The following is a 27,592-nucleotide window of genomic DNA, read 5'->3' on the forward strand; positions in this document are numbered from 1 at the left end:
AGTCTCACACACTAGTTAAAAAGAAAGTACAAAAGAAAATATTGAAAATTTTGATTGTATTAAAATTTTAAAAAATCAACATGGCAAAACACATCTCAAAGTCAAAGGCAAACTATAAAAAAAAGTAGCTACAGACTTCAACCTCCCTCTTTTATAAAGAATTACTAAAACTTAAAAAGAAAAAAATAAACCACCCAGCAGAAAACTCAAGAGATAGGAAAACAGTTCAGAGATAATGAAACACCAAACAGCTGTAGGGACGTGGAAAGATGAGTAGTGAAATGCACAGTGAAACCGCGCTAGGATGCCACACGTCTTCTATCACACAGAAAACATACCAAAAGTCACTGTGCACTTTGTGTGGCCGTGAGGAAGCGCACAGTCAGTGGGAACCTGAACTGGCAGGAGAGGAAGCAGTGATCACATCACAACCACCACCACAGTGCTTCACCTGGCAGAGCAACCCAGCTCTGGCCGTCATCCTAACGACACAGATGCACTGGGGACCTTAGGCAGGCACGAGGCTACTCCTGGTAGTATAAATTATAACAGAAAATTGGAAGTGACCAAAAACTCTAGGAATTGAAAAAAGTAAATTACTTCTATACAATGAAATATCATACAGACGTCTATAAAAAGTGAATGAAGATCCTCTCTAAAGTATGATGCTGAGATCACTCAAATATTTTTAGGAGGGGTCAGTGTTGTGGCAGAGCAGGTGAAGAGAGCTGGTTCAAGTCCCAGCTGTTCCACTTCCGATCCAGCTCCCTGCTAACCTGCTAATGTGCCTGAGAGAGCAGTGGAAGAAAACTCAGCAGTTGCAGCCATTTGGGGAGTGAACCCACAGATGGAACATCTAAATCTCTTACTCTCTGTAACTCTGCCTTTCAAATAATTCAACCGGGGGGGGGGGGGGGAGGCAGAGAGAGGGGCAGACAGAGATGTACCTTTGGGCCGGCGCCATGGCTTAACAGGCTAGTCCTCTGCCTTGCAACGCCGGCACACTGGGTTCTAGTCCTGGTTGGGGCGCCGGATTCTATCCCGGTTGCCCCTCTTCCAGGCCAGCTCTCTGCTATGGCCCGGGAAGGCAGTGGAGGAAGGCCCAGGTGCTTGGGCCCTGCACCCGCATGGGAGACCAGGAGAAGCTCCTGGCTTCGGATCAGTGCGATGTGCCGGCCGCAGCGGCCATTGGAGGGTGAACCAACGGCAAAAAGGAAGACCTTTCTCTCTGTCTCTCTCTCTCTCACTATCCACTCTGCCTGTCAAAAAAAAAAAAAAAAAAAAAAAAAAAAAAAAAAAAAAAGATGTACCTTTGGCAGAAAAATAAAAGTACAGTGTGGTAGCTTTAATATGCAGACAGTAAGAATTTATGCATAATAACTACTTTTTGTAAATGCAGAATGAAACTGGAAAGATTCACAAGAAACTAATAACAGAGTTTCTTTCTACATGTACAAATACAATTACTATGGATAAATTCCTCATTTTGCACATAAAAGCTATTATACTGTTCTACACCTTAGACCTTTTTTTCCTAAAAATATATCTGAAACATCTTTCCACCACAGTAGAGAGTTGTTTCACTTTTTAAAAAATAGTTTCACAGAGGCAGGTGTTGTGGCACCGCAGGCTAAGCCACCACTTGGGACACCTGCGTCCCTTAGCAGAGTGCTAATTCAAGTCCTGGCTGTGCTGCTTCCAACCAGCTTCCTGCCAATTCATCCTGGGAGGCAGCGGATGACAGCTCAAGCGCTTGGGCCCCTGCCACCCTAAGTGAGACCAGAGTACCTAGCTCCTGGTTTCAGCCTGGTTCATCCCTGGCTGTTTGCAGGCATTTGGGGAGTGAACAAGCAAACAAAGAGCACGCTCACTCTCTCTCTGCCTTTCATATCGATGAAGATAAACAAACATTTAAATATCTACATAATAATTCATTGTATGGAAATAGCAAAATTTATTTAGCCTTTTCTAATGAGTAGCATTTCAGGTCACTTCCAATTTTACTCATTTATAAACTGAGCTACTGAGAATAACCTTCTACATACATAATTTCCTATTAATTCTTGAACTATGCCAACACTAGTGAAAAGATGTAGTTGTCTTGGGTTGTGTTGAAAGGATTAATCTAAATTATCATAATGGAAAGAAAATGAAAAGTATGAATTGAACACTGAGCCATTTCCAGGCCAAATTTTTCACTCTAGAAAACAGTAGGAAAAGAAAAAAAGCTCATGGTCAATAATAGTTATATCTGTTCTTGTCACTGCTTTGCCTGAGGAGAAACAAAACCCACACCACCACCACACGAATGCCTGAGAAGTCCAGCAGGAAGAAGCCTGCTGAGTTACAGGGCCAAATCATCCAAATATGTTTTTGAATTGTTTTACTTTATGAGAGGCAGAGAGATGGAGAGAGAAAGAAACAGACAGCAAAGGCTCCCATCCTCTGATTCACTCCCCAAATGTCTTGGCTAGGTCAAGACCAGAGCCAGGAGCAGGCCAGGTCTCCCACACAGGTGGGAGGACCCCAATTATTCAAGCTATCACCATGGCCTCCTATGTTCTTCATTAGCAGGGAACTGGAATCAGGAGCTAGGGTCAGGAATCAAACCCAAATACCGTGAAACAGGACGTGAGTTTTTAACCACCATCTTAATCACAAAGCTAAAAGCCTACCTCTGTGTCCGATTTTTAAAACAAGACAAATGGGGCCCGGTGCTGTGGTGCTGCGGGTTAATGCCCTGGCCTGAAGTGCCGGCATCCCATATGGGCATTGGTTCGAGACCTGGCTGCTCCACTTCTGATCCAGCTCTCTACTATGGCCCAGGAAAGCAATAAAAGATGGACCAAGCCCTTGGGCCCTGCACCCGCATGGGAGACCAGGAAGAAACACCTGGCTCCTGACTTCAGATTGGCTCAGCACTGGCTGTAGCGGCCATTTGGGGGGTGAACCAGCGGAAAGAAGACCTTTCTGTCTCTGTCTATAACTCTGTCAAATTAAAAAAAAAAAAAAAAAAAAAGTAAAACCTTCATGCTGATATGAATTAAAAAAAAAAAAAAGACAAATGTAAAAGTATAGTATCACTGCTGTTTAACAATCCCAGTAGCCATCAGGCACAATTTCTTAATAATTTTTAAAAAGATTTATTTATTTGAAAGGTAGAGTTACAGAAAGAGAAGGAAAGACAGCGAGAGAATTTTCCATCCACTGGGTCACTCCCCAAATGGCCACAACAGCCAGAGCAGGGCCAGACCAAAGCCAGGAGCTTCTTGCAGGTCTCCTATGTATGTGCAGGGGCCGGAAAACTTGGGCCATCCTCTGCTGCTTTCCCAGGCAAATCAGCAGGGAGCTGCATGGGAAGTGGTGCAGCTGGGACTCAAGCCAGCACCTATATGGGATTCAGGCATCGCAGGTGGCAGCTTTTACCCACTATGCCACAACACTGGCCCCTATAATTAAATTTTTTAAAAGCACCTAAGTAGGCTATTACTGCTGTCTTAATTGTATTACCCACAAAGAAAAGAAACTGGCCCAATCTAAGCCTTTTAAATATATTACTTTTAGTAACCCCAGTTCCTCCAGGAAAAGAAAGATAAGGGAACCTGACTTCCCTAGCAAGATAAAAAAATGGATTAGGAAGTGATTCTCTTGAAAAGTATGACCAGTAGGGCAAGCTAAAACAATAGTCCTGGAAAAGATTCAAGTGCTTGTTTTATACAAAAAAAGTGACTCACTTAAAGGGGGATAAACAACAGTAGAATAAAGACTTTCATTCACTTTTGTTTCCTTCTGTATTAGGGTTCTCCAAGGGAACAGAACCAACAGGGTAAATATAGATACACATAGACTGTAGGAACTGCTTGTGTGCTTATGGAAGCAAAGAATCCCCATGATCTGCCCTCTGCCAGCTGATGACCAGGACAGCAAGGGTGTCACTCAGTCCAAGACCAAGGGAGCCGATGGCGTGAGCCTCGGTCCAGGCCCAAACACCTGACAGGAAGCTGCTGACGGTTTGAGCCTGGGTCCGACTGTTGCAGTCAGAGAACCAGGCACCTGGCATCTGAGAGCAGGATAGGGTGGACATGCAGGCTCGGGAGCAACTCACCCTTTCTTACAGCTGTCCTATTTTGGCCCTCAGAGGATTGCAAACCACCCACCCAGACTGGTGAGTGAGGGTGGATCTTCTTCATGCCTCACATAATGGTCTGCTGTTATCAAACAGAACCTCTCTTCTCGGTTGGTTTCTAAACATGTAAAGATGGCTGGCACCGTGGCTCACTAGGCTAATCCTCTTCCTGCGGCACCACTACCCGGGTTCTAGTCCCGGTTGGGGCGCCGGATTCTGTCCCGGTTACTCCTCTTCCAGTCCTGCTCTCTGCTGTGGCCCGGGAAGGCAGTGGAGGATGGCCCAAGTGCTTGGGCCCTGCACCTGCATGGGAGACCAGGAGGAAGCACCCGGCTCCTGGCTTCAGATCGGCGCAGCGCGCCAGCCATAGCAGCCATCTGGGGGGTGAACCAACGGAAGGAAGACCTTTCTCTAACTCTGCCTGTAAAAAAAAAAAAAAAAAAACTAAAAACAACAACAACAAAAACGTAAAGAAAAAATCTGTCAATGATTTTTTTTTTTTTTTTGACAGGCAGAGTGGATAGTGAGAGACAGACAGAGAGAAAGGTCTTCCTTTTTGCCATTGGTTCACCCTCCAATGGCTGCTGCAGATGGCGTGTCTCGCTGATCCGAAGCCAGAAGCCAGGTGCTTCTCCTGGTCTCCCATGCGGGTGCAGGGCCCAAGCACCTGGGCCATCCTCCACTGCCTTCCCGGGCCATAGCAGAGAGCTGGCCTGGAAGAGGGGCAACTGGGATAGAATCCGGCGCCCCAACCAGGACTAGAACCCAGTGTGCCGGCGCTGCAAGGCGGAGGATTAGCCTGTTAAGCCACGGCGCCGGCCGAATCTGTCAATGATTCTGATGTTCCGTATGAAACTGTCAGCCTGCCTGGGCTAAGGGAGGCCAGAGAGATGACAAAACATCACTCCTCTGTGTGTGTGTGTGAAAGAGAGACAAAGAGAGATTCTAGATAGAGAGGGAGGGAGGGAGGGAGGGAGAGAGAGAGATCCAGAGTGCACTCGAATTGTGGGTAAGTGGGGATCACACCATCCACACTCACCATGCCCGGTGTCATACTATCCACGGAGGGCCAGAACAGCAGTGGCACAATTTACTGTCTGTTGTGGAAGTTCTACTTCTCAGGCCTGGGCCATTGCTGCTCCCCCTACCCCCGCCCCAGCTGCCAAGCATCCAGTTCAGACAGGAACTGTTCCACCAGCTTCCCTAGTCCTCCCCTCACAGGTGGCGGATGGTGGGAATTCTCCGCCTCTGTGCTGGGGGGCCAACCCCTCAGAATAAACCTGCTCGCACATGAAACGCTCCGCCTGTCTGCAGAGCCCTAAGTCAGGCCTTGGCACCGAGAAGCGGGCGCTGCACGGAAGCAGCTCTGGAACGGGACAAGAGAGAGATGGATGAGTGCGGAGGCCAGCTGGAAGAGGCCTGCGCCGCCATGCGTGAAGCTTTGGGGGATTCTAGCCAGGCCTCCGAGGGAAGAGAGGAGAACTGGGAGACGCGTTCTCAGAGAACACCAAGCACCCCGGGACAGAAGGCTGGCAGAAACACAGACAGCAAAGCCCGTCCTGGCCAGTCCCAGGTGGAAACAAACACGTTACCAGACAGTGGGAGAGGAGGCAATCCTCCAATGGGCTGAAGTGTGTTCACGTTGAGTGTATTGTGGAAGGCACCTCAGGACAAAACTGTTAAGCACGGGCCAGCGCTGTGGCGCAGTGGATTAAAGCCCTAGCCTGCGGCGCCGACATCCCACATGGGCACAGGTTCGGGTCCTGGCTGCTCCTCTTCCGATCCAGCTCTCTGCTATGCTTTGCGGTCATTTGGGGAGTGAACCAGAGGAATGGAAAACCTCTCTCTGATTCTACCTCTCTCTGTATCTCTGTCTTTCAAATAAAATAAAATAAAATAAAAAAATAAAAAACTGTTAAGCAAAAAGGAAACAAAACTTTAAGATCTAAAGAATTCTCAGCTTCTCCATACTGCAAATAATGAGAAGGCATATTAAAAGAGAATATGAAGGGTGTGGCCATGTGTGTGAACCACAGACTTATCCACCCACTCGCAGGAAAACTGAGCAGAAGGGGAAGGAGCTGGAAAGGAACGACAGACAGGTGTCGGATGGCTCGGATGTGACAGGACAGGGCCACAGAGCCATCCAGCTGGATGTGACAGGACAGGGCCACAGAGCCATCCAGCTGGATGTGACAGGACAGGGCCACAGAGCCATCCAGCTGAGAATGTGTGCTGTCCTTTAAGACAAGGAGAATGACTCCAAAGGTGGTTCAGAGATCATCAGAGATGCCTGTTTGGTTTCAAAGAGTTTTTGACAAGCCAGATGGCCTCTGACCAAAGCCAGGGGCACAGGGTCACGCAACAAAGCCCTAGGGTCAAAACCCTTCCTGGGCAGAGCCATGGGAGTAGGATCTGGAAGGTATGGGTTTAGGGTGCAGAACATTGACTCAAAGAGGATTATTCTCAAGTCTTAGGATCTCAAAGATCTACCGTGTACTTTTTAAAAAAGATTTATTTATTTATTTATTCATTCATTCATTCATTTGAAAGGTAGAGAGATAAAGTCTTCCATCCGCTGGTTCACTCCCCAAATGGCCGCAATGGTCAGAGCTGAGCTGATCTGAAGCCAGGAGCTTCTCTGCTGCTGTGGCATAGCGGGTAAAGCCACTGCCTGCAGTGCCGGCATCCCATGGGCATCGGTTCAAGTCCCAGCTGCTCTACTTCCAATCCAGCTCTCTGTTGTGGCCTGGGAAGCAGTAAAAGATTGCCCAAGCCCTTGGGCCTCTGCACCCATGTGGGAGACCCAGAAGAAGCTCCTGGCTTCAGATCAGCACAGCTCTAGCCTTTGCGGCCAATTGGGGAGTGAACCAGTGGATGGAAGACCTCCCCCTCCCCGTCCCCCTCCCCCTCTTCCCCCCTCCTCTAACTCCGACTTTCAAATGAATAAATAAATCTTTTTTTAAAAAATGTCCATCAAATACCTGTCCCACCACTATATTCTGGAAGCACATAACTTCTTTGGTTTCACAAATTTGCAGCTAGAGAGCAATTTGCCTCAGGATGACTTAAACCTTCAGTATCACGTACGATTTAGGTGATATTCAGATGAGACCGTGTAGACTTTCAAGTTGACGCTGGAACAAGTTAAGACTTGGTGGTGGGGCCAGTGGTGTGGCACAGCAAGTTAAGCTGCCACCATTCCATATGAGCACCGGTTCAGGTCCTGGCTGCTTCACTTCTGATTCAGTCCCTGCTAGTGCACCTGGGAAGGCAGTGGAGGTACAAGTCTCTGGGCCCCTGCCACTCACATGGGAGACCCGGTTGGAGTCCAGGCTTGTGACTTCAGTATGGTTGCAACCATTTGGGAGTGAACCAGCAGATGGAGGATTGTGCTTTCCCTCTGTGTAACTGCCTTTCAAATAAACAAATATTAAAAAAAAAAATAAGACTTCTGGTAGCTCCTGGCTTTGGATTGGCGCAGCTCTGGCTGAGGAGGCCGACTGATGAGTAAACCATCGGATGGAAGACCTCTCTCTCTCTCCGCATCTCCTCTCTCTGTGTAACTCTGACTTTCAAATAAATAAATAAATCTTTTTTAAGACTTTGGTGCTGTTAGGACATAAAAATTTATTTTGCATGTGAGAAGAACATGTTTTTGCGAGACCAGGGTAGAATACTACCAGTTAAATATATGTGTCCCCTCAAAATCCATACGTTGAAATTCTAATCCCAATGTGGGGGTATTAGGAGAGGGCGCCTTCAGCAGGTGAACAGGTTATAAGGACTCTGCCCTCACAAACGGGACCAGTTCCTTATGAAGGAGGCCCACCAGGACCAGCACTGTGGCACAGCAGGTTGAGCCACGGCCTGCAATGCTGGCATCCTATACGGGCACTGGTTCAGGACCCAGCTGCTCTACATCCAATCCAGTTCCCTGTTAGTGGGCCTGAGAAAGTACTGGAAGATGGCCTGAGTGTTTGGACCCCTGCACTCACGTGGGAGAACTGGAAGAAGCTCTGGGCTCCTGGCTTCAGTCTGACACCCCCCCAGCCGTTGCAGCCATTTGAGGAGTGAACCAGTGGATAGAAGATCTCTCTCTGTAATGCTGCCTTTCAAATAAACAAAAATAAATCTAAGAACACATACACACACATACACACACCCAGACAGAGGCCCAGCAGAGTTCCCTCGGCCCCTCACCCCTCCCATCACGTGAGGCCTCAGTGAGAAGTCATCTATGAACCAGGAGGCGAGCCCCAACCTGACAATGAGTCTGCGGGTGTCCTGATGTCCTGACCCTGGACCTCTCAGTCTCCAGGACTGTGGGAAGTAAGTTTCCATTCTTTACAAGCCACTCACCCTACGGTAATCTGCACAGACTAAGAAGGAAATATATACTATTTTAAAAAAAGATTTATTTATTTGAGAGGCAGAGTTAGAGAGAGAGGGAGAGATAGAGAGAAATCTTCCATCTGCTGGTTCACTCCCCAAATGGCTGCAATGGCTGGAGCTGAGCTGATCCGAAGCCAGGAGCTTCTTCTGGGTCTCCCACAGGGGTACAGGGACCCAAGAACTTGGGCCATCTTCCACTACTTTCCCAGGCCATTAGCAGACAGCTGGATCAGAAGAGGAGCAGTTGGGACACGAACTGGCATATGGGATGCTGGCACTGCAAGGGGAGGCTTAGCCCACTATGCCACAGTGCCAGCCCCCTGAAATATTACATACTATTAATACAGTATATATTCCAAGAAACTAACCATTAAAATAATATCTTCATAGCATATCCCAAGAAAAAATATGTTCAAGAAGTCTACCTTTTTAACAAATATTTGGTAGGAATTTAGTTTAGTCCTAAGCATACATAAAACCCATTGACTGATCATTTAGCTCTTTTTTTTAGATTTATCCATTTGAGAGGTAGAGTTATAGACAGAGAGAGGGAGAGAGAAAGGTCTTTCATCCACTGGTTCCCTCCTCAAATGGCCACAACGCCCAGAGCTGGGCTGATCCAAAGCCAGGAGCCAGGATCTTCTTCCATGTCTCCCACATGGGTGCAGGGACCCAACCACTTGGAGCATCATACATCAATGGAGCATTTCAGGGAGCACCATACATCAATGAAACGGGAGGCCAAGTGACACCCCCACTTGGAGCTGGCAGCTGACAGACAGTATATCACACCGAGTGTCTACTGCTCCCAACCACTTGGGCCAAACCATAGCAGAGAACTGGATCAGAAGCGGAGCAGCCAGGGCTCAAACCAGCACCCACATGGGATGCTGGCGCTGCAGAGGCTTAGCCTACTATGCCACAGTGCCAGCCCCTATTTAGCTCTTTTAAATGGATATAAGTAAGCATGGGTCTACAAAATAGGTTATATACAAGCTTATGCATGATTTTGAATTTGTAGTAAAGATATGAATTCATGGTAGGTTTAATACAATATTTTATAATTGAAGACATTTCTGTTTTTGTAAACTATGATAATAGAAATGCTCTTTTTCCCCTCGTGGAAATAAAGCACTATATATCCATTAATATATTTCAGGGAGCATCATACATCAATGAAACGGGAGGCCAAGTGACACCCCCACTTGGAGCTGGCAGCTGACAGACAGTATATCACACCAAGTGTCTACTGCTCCCAGTGACTAAAAAGCTAATTATTAGTTTGCTCATATTCCAAACATAGTAACTACTCAATATTTCTTGACTGGTTGCTCTGTTGCTTAAGGTTTCTCAAGTCTGCATTTATAGAAAATTGACAATGACTCACAAGAACAGCATCAAGGGTGAAAGACATTTAATAGGCTCTATTTCAAAAGTACCAAATGTTGCAATTAGAATCATATGCAGCTTAGCCTCTCAAGTTTAAGACTGAGGGAGGCTAAATCCCTAAAAAAGATCTGTCACAAAATAAAATAATCTGCTATATTTCATAAAAACATGAACTCTTTTGTATCTTAAAAAAACATAAAAGTCTTAGAAAACTAGTAAAGTCTAACTTACAAAGTACTATTGAGCAAATTTTTTTAAGACTTATTTCATTTATTTGAAAGACAGAATTTAGAGAGAGAGAAAGGAGGGGGGAGAGACAGAGGTCTTCCATCTTGGGTGTGGGGGCCAAGCCCTTGGGCCCTCTTCCATTGCTTTCCCAGGTGCATCAGCAGGGAGCTGGATTGGAAGTGGAGCAGCTGGGACTGAAACCAGTACCCATACAGGACGTTGGCATCACTGACTGCGGCTTTACCCACTATGCCACAATGCTAGCCCCACAAACTTATTTTCTATATAATAATACATTTTCTAGGTAACTATAGATCACCCCCTCAAAGTGCTAAGATGTCTTCTCAAATGCTTCCTGAAAACTTTAATGTTACATGATCTCCTGCTAGCAAACCTCAGCCTGCTAGAGACACCCCAGATTTTTATTAATGACACAAGTTTATCTTCATGAATATAAACTGAAAAGCGGCAGAAGGTGGCTTCAAGGGTAGAGGTGATCGGCCCCTAATCAAAGGGACCCAAGCCCACAAGCTATAGCAACTTGATAACCAAGCCAAATAACCTTCATTTTCTGCTCCTGATGGCTGTTACTGGCCAAGTTTAAGTGAGAACTTCCTATGTTTATTAAGAACCTCCTTTATTAAATACAATCATAAGTGGTAATGATTTGACTGGAATTATTTCAAAATGTTCAATAAGACAAAAAGTCCAAAACATAATAGAGGGAATATAGAAAGCCCTGTGTGTGTGTATAAAAATTTACTTGGGAGGCAGAGACACAGAGAGAAGGGGATAGAGAGCATTCCCATCTGCTGGTTCACATTCCAAATGCCTGCAACAGCTGGGTGACTCAGGCCAGGAGCCAGGAGCTCAATCCAGGTCTCCTCCGTGGGCGGCAGAACCACAGTAACTTGCACCACCCAGGGTCTCCATCAGCAAGAAGCTGGAGTCGGGAACTGAAGGTGGGTATCAAAGTCCTGCCACTCCGATATAGGATGCTAGGCCAAATGTTCACCCCAAAAGCATCTTTATATGTGACCCCGACAGTCATTTTAACCTAATTAATCTACCATGCCACCTGCTTATTTCATGACCCCCGGGGAGCTCAGAATTAGGGGCCACTACTGAAAGCATTGCTTCTAACAAGGAGGGGAACCACCTGTACCAAGCAGATAGAAGCTCAAATTTAGACAGGGGAAATGGGAAATTATGAAGTGCACAATGACAGACAAAACGAGAGTAGCAACGAGAGAAGGATGGACCATTCAGCACCTAGGCTAGATGGCTAAGGAAGAGAGTACAAGGAACAGGAGGGAAGTAAAAATAAAAAATTATGAGAAGATGCCAAAGAGGGTAATCCAGGGGTGGGCATTTAGCCTAGCAGTTAAGACACCCGCATACCATATATTGGAGGACCTGGGTTCAAAGCCTGGCTCCAGCTCCTAACGTAGAACCTGGGAGACAGCAATAATGGCTCAAGTCTGACACCCATGAGACACATATGCATTGAGTTCCTGGCTCCCACCTTGGCCCAGCCCAGTCTAAGCCATGGTGGGCAGTTGTGGATTGAACTAGGAGATGTGGGGAGCACTTGCTGCCCCTCCACCTCACCTCCCTAAGGGTTAGCCAGGAACCTAGTCTGCTCTAAAATAAATAATTCCGACGGCTAGGCATTTGGCGCAGCAGTTAAACTGATGGTTGGGACAGCTGCATCCCATACTGGAGTACCTGGATCCAAGTCCCAGCTCCACTCCTGATTCCATCTTTCCGATAATTCACTTTATCATCTTAATGTCCGAGATATCTTCACCACTTCACAAGTGGAAAACAGCAGAGGGTGAGCACCAGCTTAATGAATGAGAGCTACTCAAGCAGATTCCGCCTGTGACTGTTCCGTACTTTGAGTAGAAAGTCTTTTACCACGTTAATCAAGATTCCTGGCCATCTTCCCATCAAAACATCCTGAACATATCCTGGGCTACATTCCTTTGCTAATTAATCTTTTGCTCTTTATATTCAGATACTTCTTGCCCTGAACTTATCTTCTTTCTCAATCTTCAAAATACTGAAGAGCTTATGTACTCCATCTAAAATCTCCAGCCTAAAGCATTTATCTCATGGATGTCTGTATAAAGATGTGACCTCATACCCTGGACGTTATATAGAAAATAAATGAAGCACATTGATCATAGCTTTTTGCACAGCTGCTTACTCTGCAAGAACCACCTCTTCTGACTCCGCCTCACCCCCCTGTCCAGTCAATATGAGTATGTCCCTGAAAAGCAGTATCTCAGCAATGTCCTCCACCCAGGAACCCAGCCCCACCCCGTTGGGCCGCTTTATCATGTGCACTCTCCACGTTCTTCCAGTTGGCAATGATAAAATTGGGTACTTAAGATCTACTGCTCAGATTCCAGTCTCTGCTCCAGTGAGCTTCAGGTTGTATCCAGCAAGCAGCCTCAGCACCGAGTGCAAGCCTTGGCACAGGCTAGGCACGCCATAAATATTTGCTAACTCAATATGTACTTGCTGACCACTTTGGAATAGCCCCCATCATGGTCAGCACATGGAGACACGGCAAGTGAGTAAACACAGCCATGGCCCCTGTCTCTTTGGAGCTTATAATCTAGAGTTGATAGAGACAAAACAAGAAAATAAAATATTAACATGCAGTTACAACTGTGATAGAAATCTGACCCTTGGGGGCCAGTGTTCTGGCACAGTGGGTTAGGCTGCTGTCCGTGAAACCAGCATCCCATATGAGCAGCTGTTCGAATCCCGGCTGCTCCATTCCTAATCCCGCTCCCTGCTAATGTGCCTGAGAAAGCAGCAGAGGATGGCCCAACTGCCTGGGCCTCTACCACCCATAGGGAGACCCAGATGTTGTTCCAGGCTCCTGGCTGGACTGGCCCAGCCCCAGCTGATGTTGCCTTTGGGGAGTGAACCAGTGTGTGGAAGACATCTTTTTCTCCCCATTCCTCCTTGACCCTGTCTCTGTCTCTCCGTCTCTCCCTCTAACTCTGTCTTTCAAGGAAATAAATCTTCAGAGCCGGCACTGTGGCATAGTGGGTAAAGCTGCCGCCTGCAGTGCCAGCATCCCACATGGGCACCAGTTCCAGTCCTGGATGCTCTACTTCTGATCCAGCTCTCTGCTATGGCCTGGGAAAGCACAAGATGGCTCAAGTCCTTTGGCCCCTGCAGTTGTGTGGGAGACTCAGAAGTAGCTCCTGAGCCGGCGCCGCGGCTCACTAGGCTAATCCTCCACCTTGCGGCGCCGGCACACCGGGTTCTAGTCCCGGTCGGGGCACCGATCCTGTCCCAGTTGCCCCTCTTCCAAGCCAGCTCTCTGCTGTGGCCCGGGAGTGCAGTGGAGGATGGCCCAAGTGCTTGGGCCCTGCACCCCATGGGAGACCAGGAGAAGCACCTGGCTCCTGCCATTGGATCAGCACGGTGCACTGGCCGCAGCGCGCCTACCGCGCAGCCATTGGAGGGTGAACCAACGGCAAAAAAAAGGAAGACCTTTCTCTCTGTCTGTCTCTCACTGTCCACTCTGCCTGTCAAAAAAAAAAAAAAAAAAAAAAAAGTAGTAGCTCCTGGCTCTGGATCGGCGCATCTCCTGCCGTTGTGGCCAATTAGAGAGTGAACCAGCGGCTAGAAGACCTCTCTCTCTCTCTCTCCCTCTCTCTGCCTCTCCTCTCTTTGTGTAACTCTGACTTTCAAATCAATAAATAAATCTTAAAAAAAAATTTGATCCTCATTCTTCCTTCTGGTGACTACAACAAATAAAAAATACTGATTTTTCATCATGGAGCTTTTGCTTTTCTTTCACCTATTTGGTTCATTATATGTTCTTCCTACGTCATTCCTCATACTAACGAACCTCAACGGGTCACACCCAGGTCAGACACACCCCAGCTGCTGGAAGTAGACTGTGTTACCAGCCTGGCTGGAAGACCACCTGCCTGCAAATGTCCATGAAGAGACTTCCAAAACCAAAACAGGCTGATGGTTCTCAGTGGATTTCCTCTAGGCCCAGAGTTCACAGAACCGTTTCATGCCAGAGCTTGCCAAGAGTGGGCAATTATCAGCAAAGGATGCCACCACCAAAGATGACTTTAAAATTCTTCCAACATATATTGCTTTAAAGGAGTACAAGGATTATGAAATACAACTTACGCTAATGCTAATATTTTACTATGAAAAATCTTACTTTTTATAGATTCTTATAGTGTAGCCTTTTGTAAATATCAAGTTTCTGTAAATACTAACATTAGAAAAAAACAGTTCAAGTTTAAAACTTGTTCACAATGTGGCGTTGTGGCATAGAGCGCTAAGCCACCACCTGCAACGTCAGCATCCTATACGGGCACCACTTCGTGTCCTGGCTGCCCCACTTCCAGTCCAGCTCTAATGCATCTGGGGAAGCAGTGGAGGTTGGCCCAAGTACTTAGGCCCCTGCAACCACATGGGAGACCTGGAAGAAGTTCAGCCTGGCACAGCCCCAGCTGTTTGCAGCCATTTGGGGAGTGAACCAGCACATGGAAGATACCCCCTCCCTATTCTTTCTCTCCAACTCTTCCTTTCAAATAAAAAATGAATCTTAAAAAAAATTATGTATCTAGAACTTAAAGGGTTCTCTATTAAAATCTCTGACACTTCCTAGGGCCTTTAAGGAAAAAGAAGAAGAGCCATCAGACTGAATTACCAAGATCTCATTTGCAGGCAGTGTATCAAATCTTCACAACAACCCCAACAAGAAGGGCTCTCCCTTCTCCCCGCTCCCTGTGCTGACCACGTCTGTCTTACTATGGCCACTGAGGCTTGGATGAGGCGTCTTGACCCAAGTTAGTCCACCTGCAGGGCCTCGGTGGTATGTGGAGAACGGCCTATCACAACGTGAAAAAGGGAGGAAGCAGGAACAGCAGTGGGTAATAAGCATTTCAGTGGACTGAACTGTGTCCGATACTGAGGTCCTGACCCCCAGGTATCTCAGAATCTGACTGTATTTGGAAATGGGGTCTCTAAAGAGATAGTTAAGTAAAAATGAGGTCCTGGTGATAGAAGGCGGGGGGGGGGGGGTGTCTATCCAATCTGCCCGGCACCGTCTTTCCCTGGGGAGATGGAGACCACAGGAGAGAGGACGACACCTAAAGAGCGGCCTCCAGGAAACCTGCCCTGCCCACACCGTGATCTCCAACTTCTGGCCTCCAGATCTAGGAGAAAATAAAACCCAGCCAGCAGCCCAAGCAAACTAACAGAGTTCCTAAGGCCCGGACGCCTGCCCCACCACAGGGCTCAGAGTGCAGTGACAGGAACAGCAGCACAGCTCACCCACACCATTTTGAGACTTCCAATGGCATCTGTTTGAGTAAATTTATGTTCCCATCATACCAGGCAAGAACAAAAATTCATGCATTAACATGGAGAGAATGAGTAGGTGGGAAACCAGAGTGAGAAAGAGTTTAAGTGCAGACCTTTTGTTCTCCTCACCCTCTGCTCCCGTGGGAAAACGCCCCCAAGTAATCAGCTCAGCTCTCACATACGCCTCCAGCAAGCTGACCACAGCCAGGGCGGGCACAGGGCACAGGAGCCCACGACAGAGGATGAAAGGCAAGAGTGAGACGGGTGCTCAGGGGCAAGGCTGGGGCGCAGGACACAGGCTGCAGGGGTGGAGAGATCTCCCTCTGCTTCCCACCCCACCCCTGCCCTGCTCCCTTTCTTCAGAGCCAAACCTTTAAGCAAATGTGACAAGGAAAAAAAAAGGTTCAAGGACTGAGAGTACAAAGTGCAGACTCTCCCTGCCTCCTTTCCTTTTCCATTCCGCCCTTCTCTAGATCCGCTGACTCCCCACCGCTCCCTTTCTCAAGTTCCCTATTCCACAGTTACTCCTGCTGCCTACCAACCACCTGTCCTGGGGCCCAGAGAGAGGCAGGTGAAACCAGCAGAGACTCCCCGGAGTGACCCCAGAGGACCTCGCTTCACTGCCTCCTCAATGACTGTACTTCCATTCATCATGGATTTGCAAGCCATTAACTTACAGTTGTGCACTGCTTACAGGAGGCAACCTCCAGGCTGGCTGCCAAGTCCAAACCCTGCTGCTCAGCCTGCCGCCCACCCAGGAGAGTGCCCGCGGGGAACTGAACCAGCTGACAACGAAGGCCCTGGCCTGTGCTAGCCAGCAAGCTTCATTTTCAGGAGTCTGAACCAGACGCGCCGTTCAATCCTTTCGGACTGCTGGTCAGTCCCTGGCGAGGACAGAGACCGACAGAAGTTAGCTGGTTTGAGGGCTGAGGGCACCATTTTAAGGGCAGAGATTTTGTCTGCTATACATAGAGAAAGCAAAAAAGAGGAGAAAAATGAAGAGGTCACAGAGGACTTGTCCTAAGGAAATAATCTTTGATCCTATAAACATCCACTTCTTGGTTTTAGTCTACCAGGTTCCTCTCAAGAACTGGCTTGTTTTTTGCATAAGCTGATCGGTTTGTATTTGCAACCAAAAGAGCCCTGATGCAATAGCGATTTATTGGGCCAGCATTGTGGTGTAGCAGTTAAAGCCACCACCTGTGATGCCAGCATCCCATATGGGCACTGGTTCGAGTCCTGGCTGCTCCAGTTCCAATAAGGCTCTCTGCTAATGCACCTAGAAAGGCAGCAGAGGATGGCCCAAGTCCTTGGGCCCCTGTACCCACCCACATGAGGGACCTGGAAGAAGCTCCTGGCTCCTGGCTTCAGCCTGGCCCAGCCCCAGCTCCAGCCACTGCAGCCATTTGGGGAGTAAACCAGCAGATGGAAGACCTCTCTGTCTCTCGCTCTAACCCTACCTTTCAAATAAATAAAATAAATCTTTAAAAAATAGTGATTTATAATTGACTAAGTACCTCAGGTGTGTTATCTCATCTGGGACTCACAACAACCTACAGAAATACAGAGGCCAGTCACTTCCACTCTTGTTTTACAGTGTAAGAAGCAGAGGCCCTGGCACATTGAACTTGTCTTCTTAGCACCCAACCACCACTGTGTCCAGGAGAGGGAGAAGGGCCCACAGAGAGGCCTGGGGAGACGAGACGCATGGAAAGAGATCCAGGCAAACTCCCAGGTGAACGCTGAACCAGAGTGACCTAGCCAACAAAAGAGAAGGTGGAAGAGCCTCTCTCTCGGTCAGCCCACAGAAACATGAGATGCCATGCGTTGTTCTTGGGCTAAGCCATTAATTAGGGGGAGGGCTTGTGATACAACACACAAATGAAAAGATGTTAGGAAACTTCTCCTATAGCTCAAAGCTAATAAACAGAGCTTGAATCCAAGGTCTCCTGATTGATTTCAGTGATTTATTGGCTGCTGCAAGATTGACTGAAATTAAGGAAAAATAACTCAAACACTTCACACATGTCATTTAAACAACAGAAAATGAATTTTAGCTCAGAACACCTAGCAGTGAAATTATCCTGTCAGCATGTAAATGATTAAAAATATATGTATGCAAATATGGACAGGCAGGAGTGTGCTATTAAAATACTTGGATCGCTACAATGACTAAATGCTTCTCTCTTCTGGACTGAAATAATTAAAAAAAAAAAAAAAAAACTACCAAAGACAGAATATATACAACAATGCTCATAGCACTATTATTTCTGACAGAAAAAAAAAAAAAAAGGAAACTTAATTACCCACTGCCAGGAAAAAAATGAGAAATTATGAAATATTCATATAACAATGAAAATAAGAAATTACAGTTCCATACATCAACAAGGATAAATCTAAAAAAAAAAAAAAAAGAACACAAACAACTTAATATTTAAAGAGAATCTTCAAAACACAAACCCAAGCAGCATATATTATTTAGGAATACATATATAATCAAAGCAAAAACAAAAATCAAGGGAATTCTGAGTACAAAATTCAAAACAATATGTTCTTCTAAAGGGAAGAAAACAGGACGAGAGGCCCAGAGAGAGCTCCCACACTTTGGTTGTACTTCATTTCTTAATCTGAATGGCAGATAAATGTGTATATTTTACAACAGCCTATACCACGTATCTGTGATAAATAGAATTTTATATTTATATTTCAAAACAAAAGCATTCTTAAAAACAACCAAAGAATCTGGCAAAGGCAAATTATACAAAAATCAACCTAGTTTCCAAATGCTCAATAGTTCTATTTTAAAAAATTTTAAAAGGCACACTATAGAGGTAGATACTTCAATTATGTAGCAATAAAGCCAAAGCTTCATATACTTCATAACTGTAAGGTGTCTTGCGCGTAACAGATCTTCCCAGGCAGATGAATCAATTAATTCACAGGCTTTTATTGGGGTTCCGCTCCCAGGCGAGGTTCCCCAGCCCCAACAGAGCAACAGAGTGGGGGCCGGGAAAGTCGTGCGTCAGATTGGGAGAGCTCCTTTTATAGATTCAGGGCATGGGAGTTAAAGGTTGAGGCCAAAAAGCTTACAGAAATATACCTGGGACCAGCATCGTGGCATGGCAGGTGAAGTCATCACCTATAATGCTGGCATATCATAAGGGCACCGGTTCAAGTTCCGGCTGCTCCACTTCCGATCCAGCTCCCTGCTAATCACCTGGGAAAAGCAGCAGATGGCTCAAATGTTTGGGCCCCTGCCACCCATGGGGGAGACCCAGAAGAAGCTCCTGGCTTCAGCCTGGCTCAGGGCTGGCCTTTGCGGCTGCCTGGAAAATAAACCAATGGACGGAAGATCACTCGCTCTCTGTCTCTCCCCCTGTGTTACTTTGACTTTCAAAATAAATAATCTCTAAAAGGAAATAAAGAAACGTACCTGAATGGAGTTGAATTTTTCCAATAACACCTTCTACCAACCCCAAACAAATAGGATTCCAGGCAAGAAGTAGATCAGTAGCTGAAATAAAGTAAAAAACAGTCACGAGAAAATATTCACCAGAAAACATATTAAAACTGTATATAAAAAATTGCCAGTGTCCCCAAAAAGCCATCATGAACATCAGAACTGAATAAATTGCAACAAAGCATGAAATCTGAGGTCTGAACAAGGCTTCTGGTGCAAGGACATTTACAGGGGGAGACCTGACATTCCAGACGCACTACCAGATGGGAAGCAGCACCCTGGCGCCCTACAGTGGAGGAAAGAGGCCGCTACACGACAAGAGAGCAAACTGAAGCTATTGCTGATGATCCTTCCCCAAAGCGCAAGTCCCAGACCCAAAAGAAGGCTTGAGAAATCACCAGAGCTGTCCACTTACTGGATCACACTCCGAAAACACCTGTCAGCAAAGATGCCTGTTCCAAGCAATGAAATCCAGAAAGCTACTGCCCTTGATATGACTTCTAGGGCAAGACCAACAGGGATCACTTCCACTTACTGAGAACCTACACACTCCAGGCATCTCAATCAGGGTTCCTCATCCAAACCACAAAACAGACACGAGCTGGGGGACATTTTTCTCCTCAGTGAGAAATGAAACGGCACGTAACTGGTACCATTCTGGACACACAGAAAAGCAGCAACTTCATTACACTGAGCCAGGCCTAGGGATAATGGGTCTGAATTCCCTTATGGAACCCAGGTAGCCAAGGCTATCAAGTGGTGATAGTGTATGTAATAGTTGTGGTAGTCGAACAGCTGAAAAAGATTAGCAAGAATGAAAAGAAATTTGCTCTTGGCAGAAAACCTAAATTACATTTTAATTATCACAATAATTTATTTATTTATTTATTTATTTTTAAATTTATTTGATAGGAAGAGTTATAGACAGTGAGAGAGACAGACAGAAAGAACGGTCTTCCTTCCGTTGGTTCACTCCTCAAATGGCAGCCACAGCTGGCGCTGCACCAATTTGAAGCCAAGAGCCAGGTGCTTCTTCCTAGTCTCCCATGTAGGTGCAGGGCCCAAGCACTTGGGCCATCCTCCACTGCCCTCCCAGGCCACAGCAGAGAGCTGGACTGGAAGTGGAGCAACCGGGACTAGAACCCGGCGCCCATATGGGATGCCGGCGCCGCAGGCAGAGGATCAGTCAAGTGAGCTACAACGCCGGCCCCTAATTTTATTAAGTTTTAAAGATTATTTATTTGAGAGGCAGAGTTACAGAAAGGGAGAGGCAGGCAGAGAGAGAGAGAGAGAGAGAGAAAGAGAGAGAGAGAAAGTCTTCCATCCACTGGTTCACATCCCAAATGGCTGCAATGGCCAGGGGGGAAAGGTCAGGCCAAAGCTAGGAGCTTCTTCTGAGTCTCCCACATGGGTACAGGGGTGCAAGCACTTGGGCCATCTTCCGCTGCTTTCCCAGGCATATTAGCAGGGAGCCAGATCAGAAATGGAGCAGCAGGGACATGAATCGGTGCCCACAAGGGATTTTGGTACTGTAGGTAACAGCTTAGGCCACCGTACCACAGCGCCACCCCATAATTGTTATCTTTTTTCCATATATTTTTAGGATTTATTTATTTATTTGAAAGTCAAGAGTTACACAGAGATAGATGGAGAGGCAGGGATATAGAGAGGGGTCCTCCATCTGCTGGCCTATTTGCCAAGTGGCCGCAATGGCCAGAGCTGTGCCAATCTGAGGCCAGGAGCCAGGAGCCTCTTCCGGGTCTTCCTACATGGGTGCAGGTGTCCCAAGACCTGGGCCATCCTCCACTGCTTTCCCAGGCCACAGCAGAGAGCTGATCAGAAGTGGAGCAGCTGAGACCCAAACCAGTGCCCACATGGGATGCTGGCACTGCAGGCGGTGGCCCCCCCTAATTTTATTTGAATGAAACATAATACTCAATCTGTAATCTGCAGGGTGATTATATACCTAATGTTAATTTAGGTTCCAAGTGCATTGGAGTTTTTGTAATGTATTCAATAAAAAGTTAACATTTTAATTTTTATTGAAAGAATTAAAAAGGAATTAAAATTTTCATTTGAGGGCTGTTACATACATTATCATTTCTAATCTTGACAACTCTTAGTAGAAGTCCCACTTTACATGTGTAAGGAAAAGGTGCTTAGGAAAGTAACATGGTCAAGTCACACAGTGGGTAGGGCAGGACTGTAGTCACGCAGTTAAAAGCTAGGTTTGGGGCTGGCGCTATGGCATAGCAGGTAAAGCCACAGCCTGCAGTGCTGGCAGACCATAGGGGTGCCAGTTCGTGTTCCAGCTGTTCCATATCTCTCTGCTATGGCCTGGGAAAGCAGTAGAAGATGGCCCAAGCCCTTGGGTCCCTGCACCTTCATGGGAGACCTGGAAGAAGCTGCTGGCTTCGGATCAGCACAGCGCCAGGTATTGTGGCCAACTGGGGAGTGAACCAGCCAATGGAAGAAGATCTAGATCTCTCTCTCTCTCCTCTCTCTGTGTAACTCTGAATTTCAAATAAATATTTTTTTTTAAATCAAATCTTTAAAGAAAAAAAAAAAAAAGCTAGGCCTACCTGCCTCATGCCATCTAAGCCATACGGCTACAGTAACTCTCTCAGAAACTGTATTTCAACAGCTAGTAATAATTTTTAAATAATATGATTATAAGAGTAATACTACAGGGACAGATATTTGGCCTAAAAGTTAAGATATCTCTTGGGGCAACAACATCCTGTATGACAGTGACTGTGTCCTGGAAGGCAGGAGGTCTCTGCCACCCATGTGGGAGACCCAGATTGAGTTTCTAGCTCCTGGCTTCTACCTGGCCCAGCCTTGACTGTTGTAACCATTTGGAGAGTGAACCAACATGGAAGATATCTGTGTCTGTCTGACTCTGTGTCCTTCTCACCTGGCTATGTGCCTCTTAAATAAATTTTAGAAATAATAACGCTATAAAATTAGAAAAAAATTACCACCTCATCCCACCACCAGGAGGTAGCTTACTATTTTGCTTATTATATTTCAGATCATGATGACTATGTACATACCATACTGCAATACCACGGACAGTATCACATATCAAAAAACTGGAAGTCACTTAAATTCCCAAGAGTAAGGAAGTATTTCCTTAAATAGAAAATTATGCCACCATGAAGTTACAATTTTCAGTATTTCAAAGGCATGAGAAAATACTCATGAAATGTTATTAAAATATAAGACCCCAAAGAGGCTCCTGGCTCCTGATTGGTGCAGCTTCGGCTATTGCGGCCAACTGGAGAGTGAACCGGCAGATGGAAGACCTCTCTTTCTCTGTCTCTCCTTCTCTCTGTGTAATTCTTTCAAATAAATAAGTAAATATATCTTTAAAAAAAAAGAAAGAAAAAACTGTTGACCAAGAATATTGTATCCTGCAAAGCTCTCATTTATGAATGACGGTGACATAAAGACCTTCCATAACAAACAGAAATTGAATGTCACCACTAATCCAGCCTTAAAAAAAGACATTTTAGGACGTGCTACACACAGAAACACAGAAGCATGGTCATCATTATGAAAGAAGGTGAAGGCCGAAAATCTCCCAGTGAAAATATAAAGGAAATCCAGAGTAAACAGTAGGAATATTTATGGAAAAATGGCAGGGCAAAGTCATTACTTATCAATAGTCACCTTAAATGTAGTAAATGGCCTCAACTCTCCAGTTAAAAGGTACAGACTGGCTGAATGGATTTAAAAAAAAACAAAACCCATCTATTTGTTGCCTAAAAGAAACACATCTCACTAACAAAGATACACACACACTGAAAGGATGTAAAAAGATTCCATCCTAACAGAAACAAAAAAAGAGCTGGTGTAGCCATCCTAATATCAGACAAAATAGACTAACACAAAAACTGGTAAAAGAGACCAAGAAGGGCACTATGTAATGATTAAGGGATCAATTCAACAGGAAGATGTGACTATAATAAATGTATATGCAGTTACTTACAGGGCACCTGGCTATCTGAAAGAAATGTTAATGGATCTAAAGGGAGACAGACTCCAAAACATGGGGCTTCAATCCCCAAATTTCAGTAATAGATCAACCAGACAGAAAATAAGCAAGGAAACAACAGAGTTAATCAGCACTATAGACCAAATGGATTTAATGGATATTTACAGAACTTTTCATCCTACATTTGCTGAATACACATTATTCTCACCAGTGCATGGAACATTTTCTAGGACAGACCACACGCTAGGCCATAAAGCAAGTCTCAGCAAATTCAAAAAAATCTAAATCATACCATACATCTCTCTGACCACAAAGGAATGAAGCTGGAAATCAGCAACTCAGGAATCTATAGAGCATATGAAAATACATGGAGACCGAACAACATGCTCCTGAATGAACACTGGATCATCAAAGAAATCAAAAGAGAAATCAAAAAATTTCTGGAAGCAAATGAAGATGACAACACAACATATCAAAACTTACGGGATACAGCAAAAGCAGTGTTAAGAGGAAAGTTTCAAGCAACTGGTACATACATCACCAAACTGGAAAGGCACCAATTCAGTGAGCTATCAATGCATCTCAAGGACCTAGAAAAATAACAAACCAAACCCAAAACTAGGAGAAAAGAAATAATTAAAATCAGAGAATAAACAAAAAACAAAACAAAAAAAAATACAAAGATCAGTGAAATGAAGAGTTGGTTTCTTGAGAAAATAAACAAAATTGACACACCATTGGCCCAAACTAACCAAAAAAAAAAAAAAAGAGAGAGAGAAAGAGAATGAGAAGACCCAAATAAATAAAATTAGAGATGAAAAAGAAACTGTAATAACACACTACAGAAATAAAAAGAATTGGAGCCAACACTGTGACACAGTGGGTTAAAGCCCTGGCCTGAAGCGCTGGTATCCCATATGGGTGCTGGTTCGAGTCCTGGCTGCTCCGATCCTGCTTCCCATCCACTTCCGATCCTGCTCTCTGCTATGGCCTGGGGAAACAGTCAAAGATGACCCAAGTCCTTGGGCCCCTGCACCCACATGGGAGACCCAGAAGAAGCTCCTGGCTTCCTGGCTTCAGACTGGCGCAACTGCAGCCGTAGGGGCCAAGACCTCTCTGTCTCTACCTCTCTCTGTAACTCTTTCAAATAAATAAAATAAATCTTAAAGAAATAAAAACAATCATCAGAAATTACTACAAAGAGCTGTATGCCAACAAATTGGGAAACCTAGAAGAAATGGATAGATTCCTGGACACATTCAACCTAAATGGAGCCATGAAGACACAGAAAACCTAAACGGACCAATAACCAAGACAGAAACTGAATCAGTAATAAAGAACCTCCCAAAAAAGAAAAGCCTAGGACTGGATAGCTTCACTGCTGAATTCTACCAGACATTTAAGGAAGAACTAACTCCAATTCTTCTTAAGCTATTCAAAACAACTGAAAGGGAGGGAATCCTCCCAAACTCCTTCTATGAAGCCAGCGTTATCTTAATTCCTAAACCTGAAAAAGATACAACAGAGAAAGAGAACTCAGACCAATTTCTTTGTTAACATAGACACACAGACCTAGCTTTTAGCTGTGTGACTACAGTCCTGCCCTACCCACTGTGTGACTTGACCATGTTACTTTCCTAAGCACCTTTTCCTTACACATGTAAAGTGGGACTTCTACTAAGAGTTGTCAAGATTAGAAATGATAATGTATGTAACAGCCCTCAAATGAAAATTTTAATTCCTTTTTAATTCTTTCAATAAAAATTGAAATGTTAACTTTTTATTGAATACATTACAAAGACATTCAAGATGTAACAGTCAAAACTCCAATGCATTTGGAACCTAAATTAACATTAGGTATATAATTACCCTGCAGATTACAGATTGAGTATTATGTTTCATTCAAATAAAATTAGGGGTTGCCACTGAGGTGCAGTGGGTTAAGCACCAGAATCCCATGTGAGTGCTGGTTCAAGTCCCAGCTGGTGCACTTCTGATCCAGCTCCCTGCTATGGCCTGGGAAAACAGCAGAAGAGGGCCCAACTGCTTGGGTCCCTGTACCCATGTGAGAGACCCAGAAGAAGGTTTGGTCTGGCCCGTCTCTAGCCATTGCAGTCATTTGGGGAGTAAACCAGCAGATAGAAGACTTCTCTCTCTCTCTCTGCCTCTCCCCCTTTGAAACTCAGCCTTTCAAATAAAAAAATAAATCTTAAAAAAAAAAAAAAAACTCGCAAATATTACCCCATGGTTACCTACAAAGATTATACCACAATAGATTTCTGCCAGGAGCAAATGAAAACGCTTGTTTTAAAGTACTCTTTCCAGCACTTGGACATTCTTCATTCTTCATCAATTTTGTTAATTTTATGACATCCCCTGCCCAATATGATGTTTATTTCCTTTCCATTGCTAGCAAGATTAATTTAATTATGAAATTGATTGTTTATGTTTCTCCTATACTTCCCTTGTTCATATAATTTCGGATCAGCGCAGCGCCGGCTGTGGCGGCCATTTGGGGAGTGAACCAATGGAAGGGAGACCTTTCTGTCTGTCTATAATTCTGTCAAATAAATTAAAAAAAAATAAGAATGGGAATGGGAGAGGGAGGAGGATGAAGGGTGTATGTGTGTGTAGGTAGGACAGAAGAATCACTATGTTCCTAAATTTGTGTTTATGAAACACATGAAGCTTGTATTCCTTAAATAAAAGGTTTCTGGGGAGGATGGAGGAAAACAAAGACCTTCACTTCTGACATGCCTGCAAATATTTTCGGTTAAAAATTTTTTTTTACTGGTACCAAAAGCTAAGTTTTAAAGTTTTATACACATCTTTCATTTTCATTATCTTGATGCTTGAAAAGTTGTTCCTCACCCATTATTAGGTATTTACAGATTTATCTCTATTAATTTTCAAATACTTCACTCTATCTCCACCTAAAATAAAAACACCCTGATTTTTTTTCCCAAATAGTGAGCCAAAATGCCTGTCCTGGGTAGGCCAGGTCTCAACTCCTGCGAACACAGATGCACCCAGCTGAAGCCACCCTGGACCCACCCCCCTGGCCTAAGATAAACAGACCATGGTGTGAAGACTCTACCGTTTAGGTACCAGGTGAGCTCTAGGAAGAGAGAGGAGGAAGAAAACATTACAGATAAAGCAGTCAGGGAGAGTTACATATAAGAGGAAACTCAGGCATAAAGAAAGCAGCATGGAAAAAAATAATGTAGAGGAAAGTAGTACAAGGTTTGTTCTGGAATGTGTCCCATCACAGAAGAAAAACAAATCAAGGAACTGCCAGGAACCCGGCACAGATTCAGGCCCTGTATCAGGCTAAGATGATATAAAAATAAAAAGACAAACAGTCCAGATAACAGACTACTGAATACAATGGAGATCTGATAAGACTGGAAAAATAAACCCCGGCCAATTGTGGAGAGACTTGAATAAAACATGCTGAGCCAGTCCTTCCTGGAGACATGCAAGCAGATGACTACAGTCGCGAATTCTATCACAAGGTTGATCTAATGAACCTTCATCTGAAAGTCAGTGTTTTTAATTGTTTGAGGGCCACCGTAAGAAATACTTTTTACATAACCTAGTGAACACATTCATGTAAGGGGTTTTCAAAAGGTCCATGGAGGGGCTGGCACTGTGGTGCAGCAGGTCAAGGTGCCACTTGCGATGACAGCATCTCATTATCAGAGTGCTGGTTTGAGTCCTGGCTGCTCTGCTTCCAATCCAGCTTACTTGGCCCAAAACTTGGGCCCCTGCCACCCATGTGAGACCAGGATGGAGTTTCTGGCTCTGGTTTCAGCCTGGCCAAGACCCAACTGTCACAGCCAATTGGGTGTGAACCAGCGGGTGGAATATTTCTCTCTTGCTCTTCCCCCAGTTCAGCCTTTCAAATAAACCTTTCTTTTAAAACATTCATGGAAGGGTTGGCACTGTGGCATAGCAGGTAAAACTGCCGCCTGCAGTGCTGGCATCCCATTTGGGTGCCAGTTCGAGTCCCAGTTCCAATCCAGCTCTCTGCTATGGCCTGTGAAAGCAGTAAAAGATGGCCTAAGTTCTTAGGCCCCTGCACCAGCATAGGAAACCCAGAGGAGCTCCTGGCTTCAGATGGCCCAGCTCCAGCCAGTGGCCATTTGGGGAGTGAGCCAGTGAGTGGAAGAACTCTGTCTCTGCCTCTCTGTAACTCTTTCAAATAAATAAATCTTTAAAAAATTCATGGAAAATATATATTATGAAAAATTATGCACAGATTTGAAATTTTTATGCTAAAATAAACTTGCCTTTTAACTCCATTTTTTTAAAGAAAGATTTATTTTATTTGAAAGGTAGAGTTACAAAGAAAGGTAGAGACAGAGAGAGGTCTTCCATCCACTGATTTACTTCCCAAATGGCCACAACTGGGGCTGGACCAAGCTGAGGCCAGGAGCTTCTTCCAGGTTTCCCACATGGGTACAGGGACACAAGAACTTGGGCCATCTTCCACTGCTTTCCCAGGCCATAGCAGAGAGCTGGATTGGAAGTGGAGCAGCCAGGACTCAAACCAGTGCCCATATGAGATGTTGGCGCTGCAGGCCAGGGCTTTAACCCACTGACCCCTTCAACTCCATTTTTACATGAATTT

General features: G+C 45.2%; 1 protein-coding gene across 1 annotated transcript in view; it reads right to left on the reverse strand.

Annotated features, from left to right (window-relative positions):
* Nucleotides 1-27,592, reverse strand: part of INPP5F (inositol polyphosphate-5-phosphatase F) — a 103,226-nt gene that overhangs the window by 48,858 nt on the left and 26,776 nt on the right. Inside the window, exon 2 of the mRNA XM_062214159.1 lies at nucleotides 18,933-19,013. Within this exon, the coding sequence (XP_062070143.1) occupies nucleotides 18,933-19,013 (81 nt within the window). The remainder of the gene's footprint in view (nucleotides 1-18,932; nucleotides 19,014-27,592) is intronic.

The sequence above is a fragment of the Lepus europaeus genome, chromosome 17 (assembly GCF_033115175.1).
Source record: "Lepus europaeus isolate LE1 chromosome 17, mLepTim1.pri, whole genome shotgun sequence".
NCBI lineage: Eukaryota > Metazoa > Chordata > Mammalia > Lagomorpha > Leporidae > Lepus > Lepus europaeus.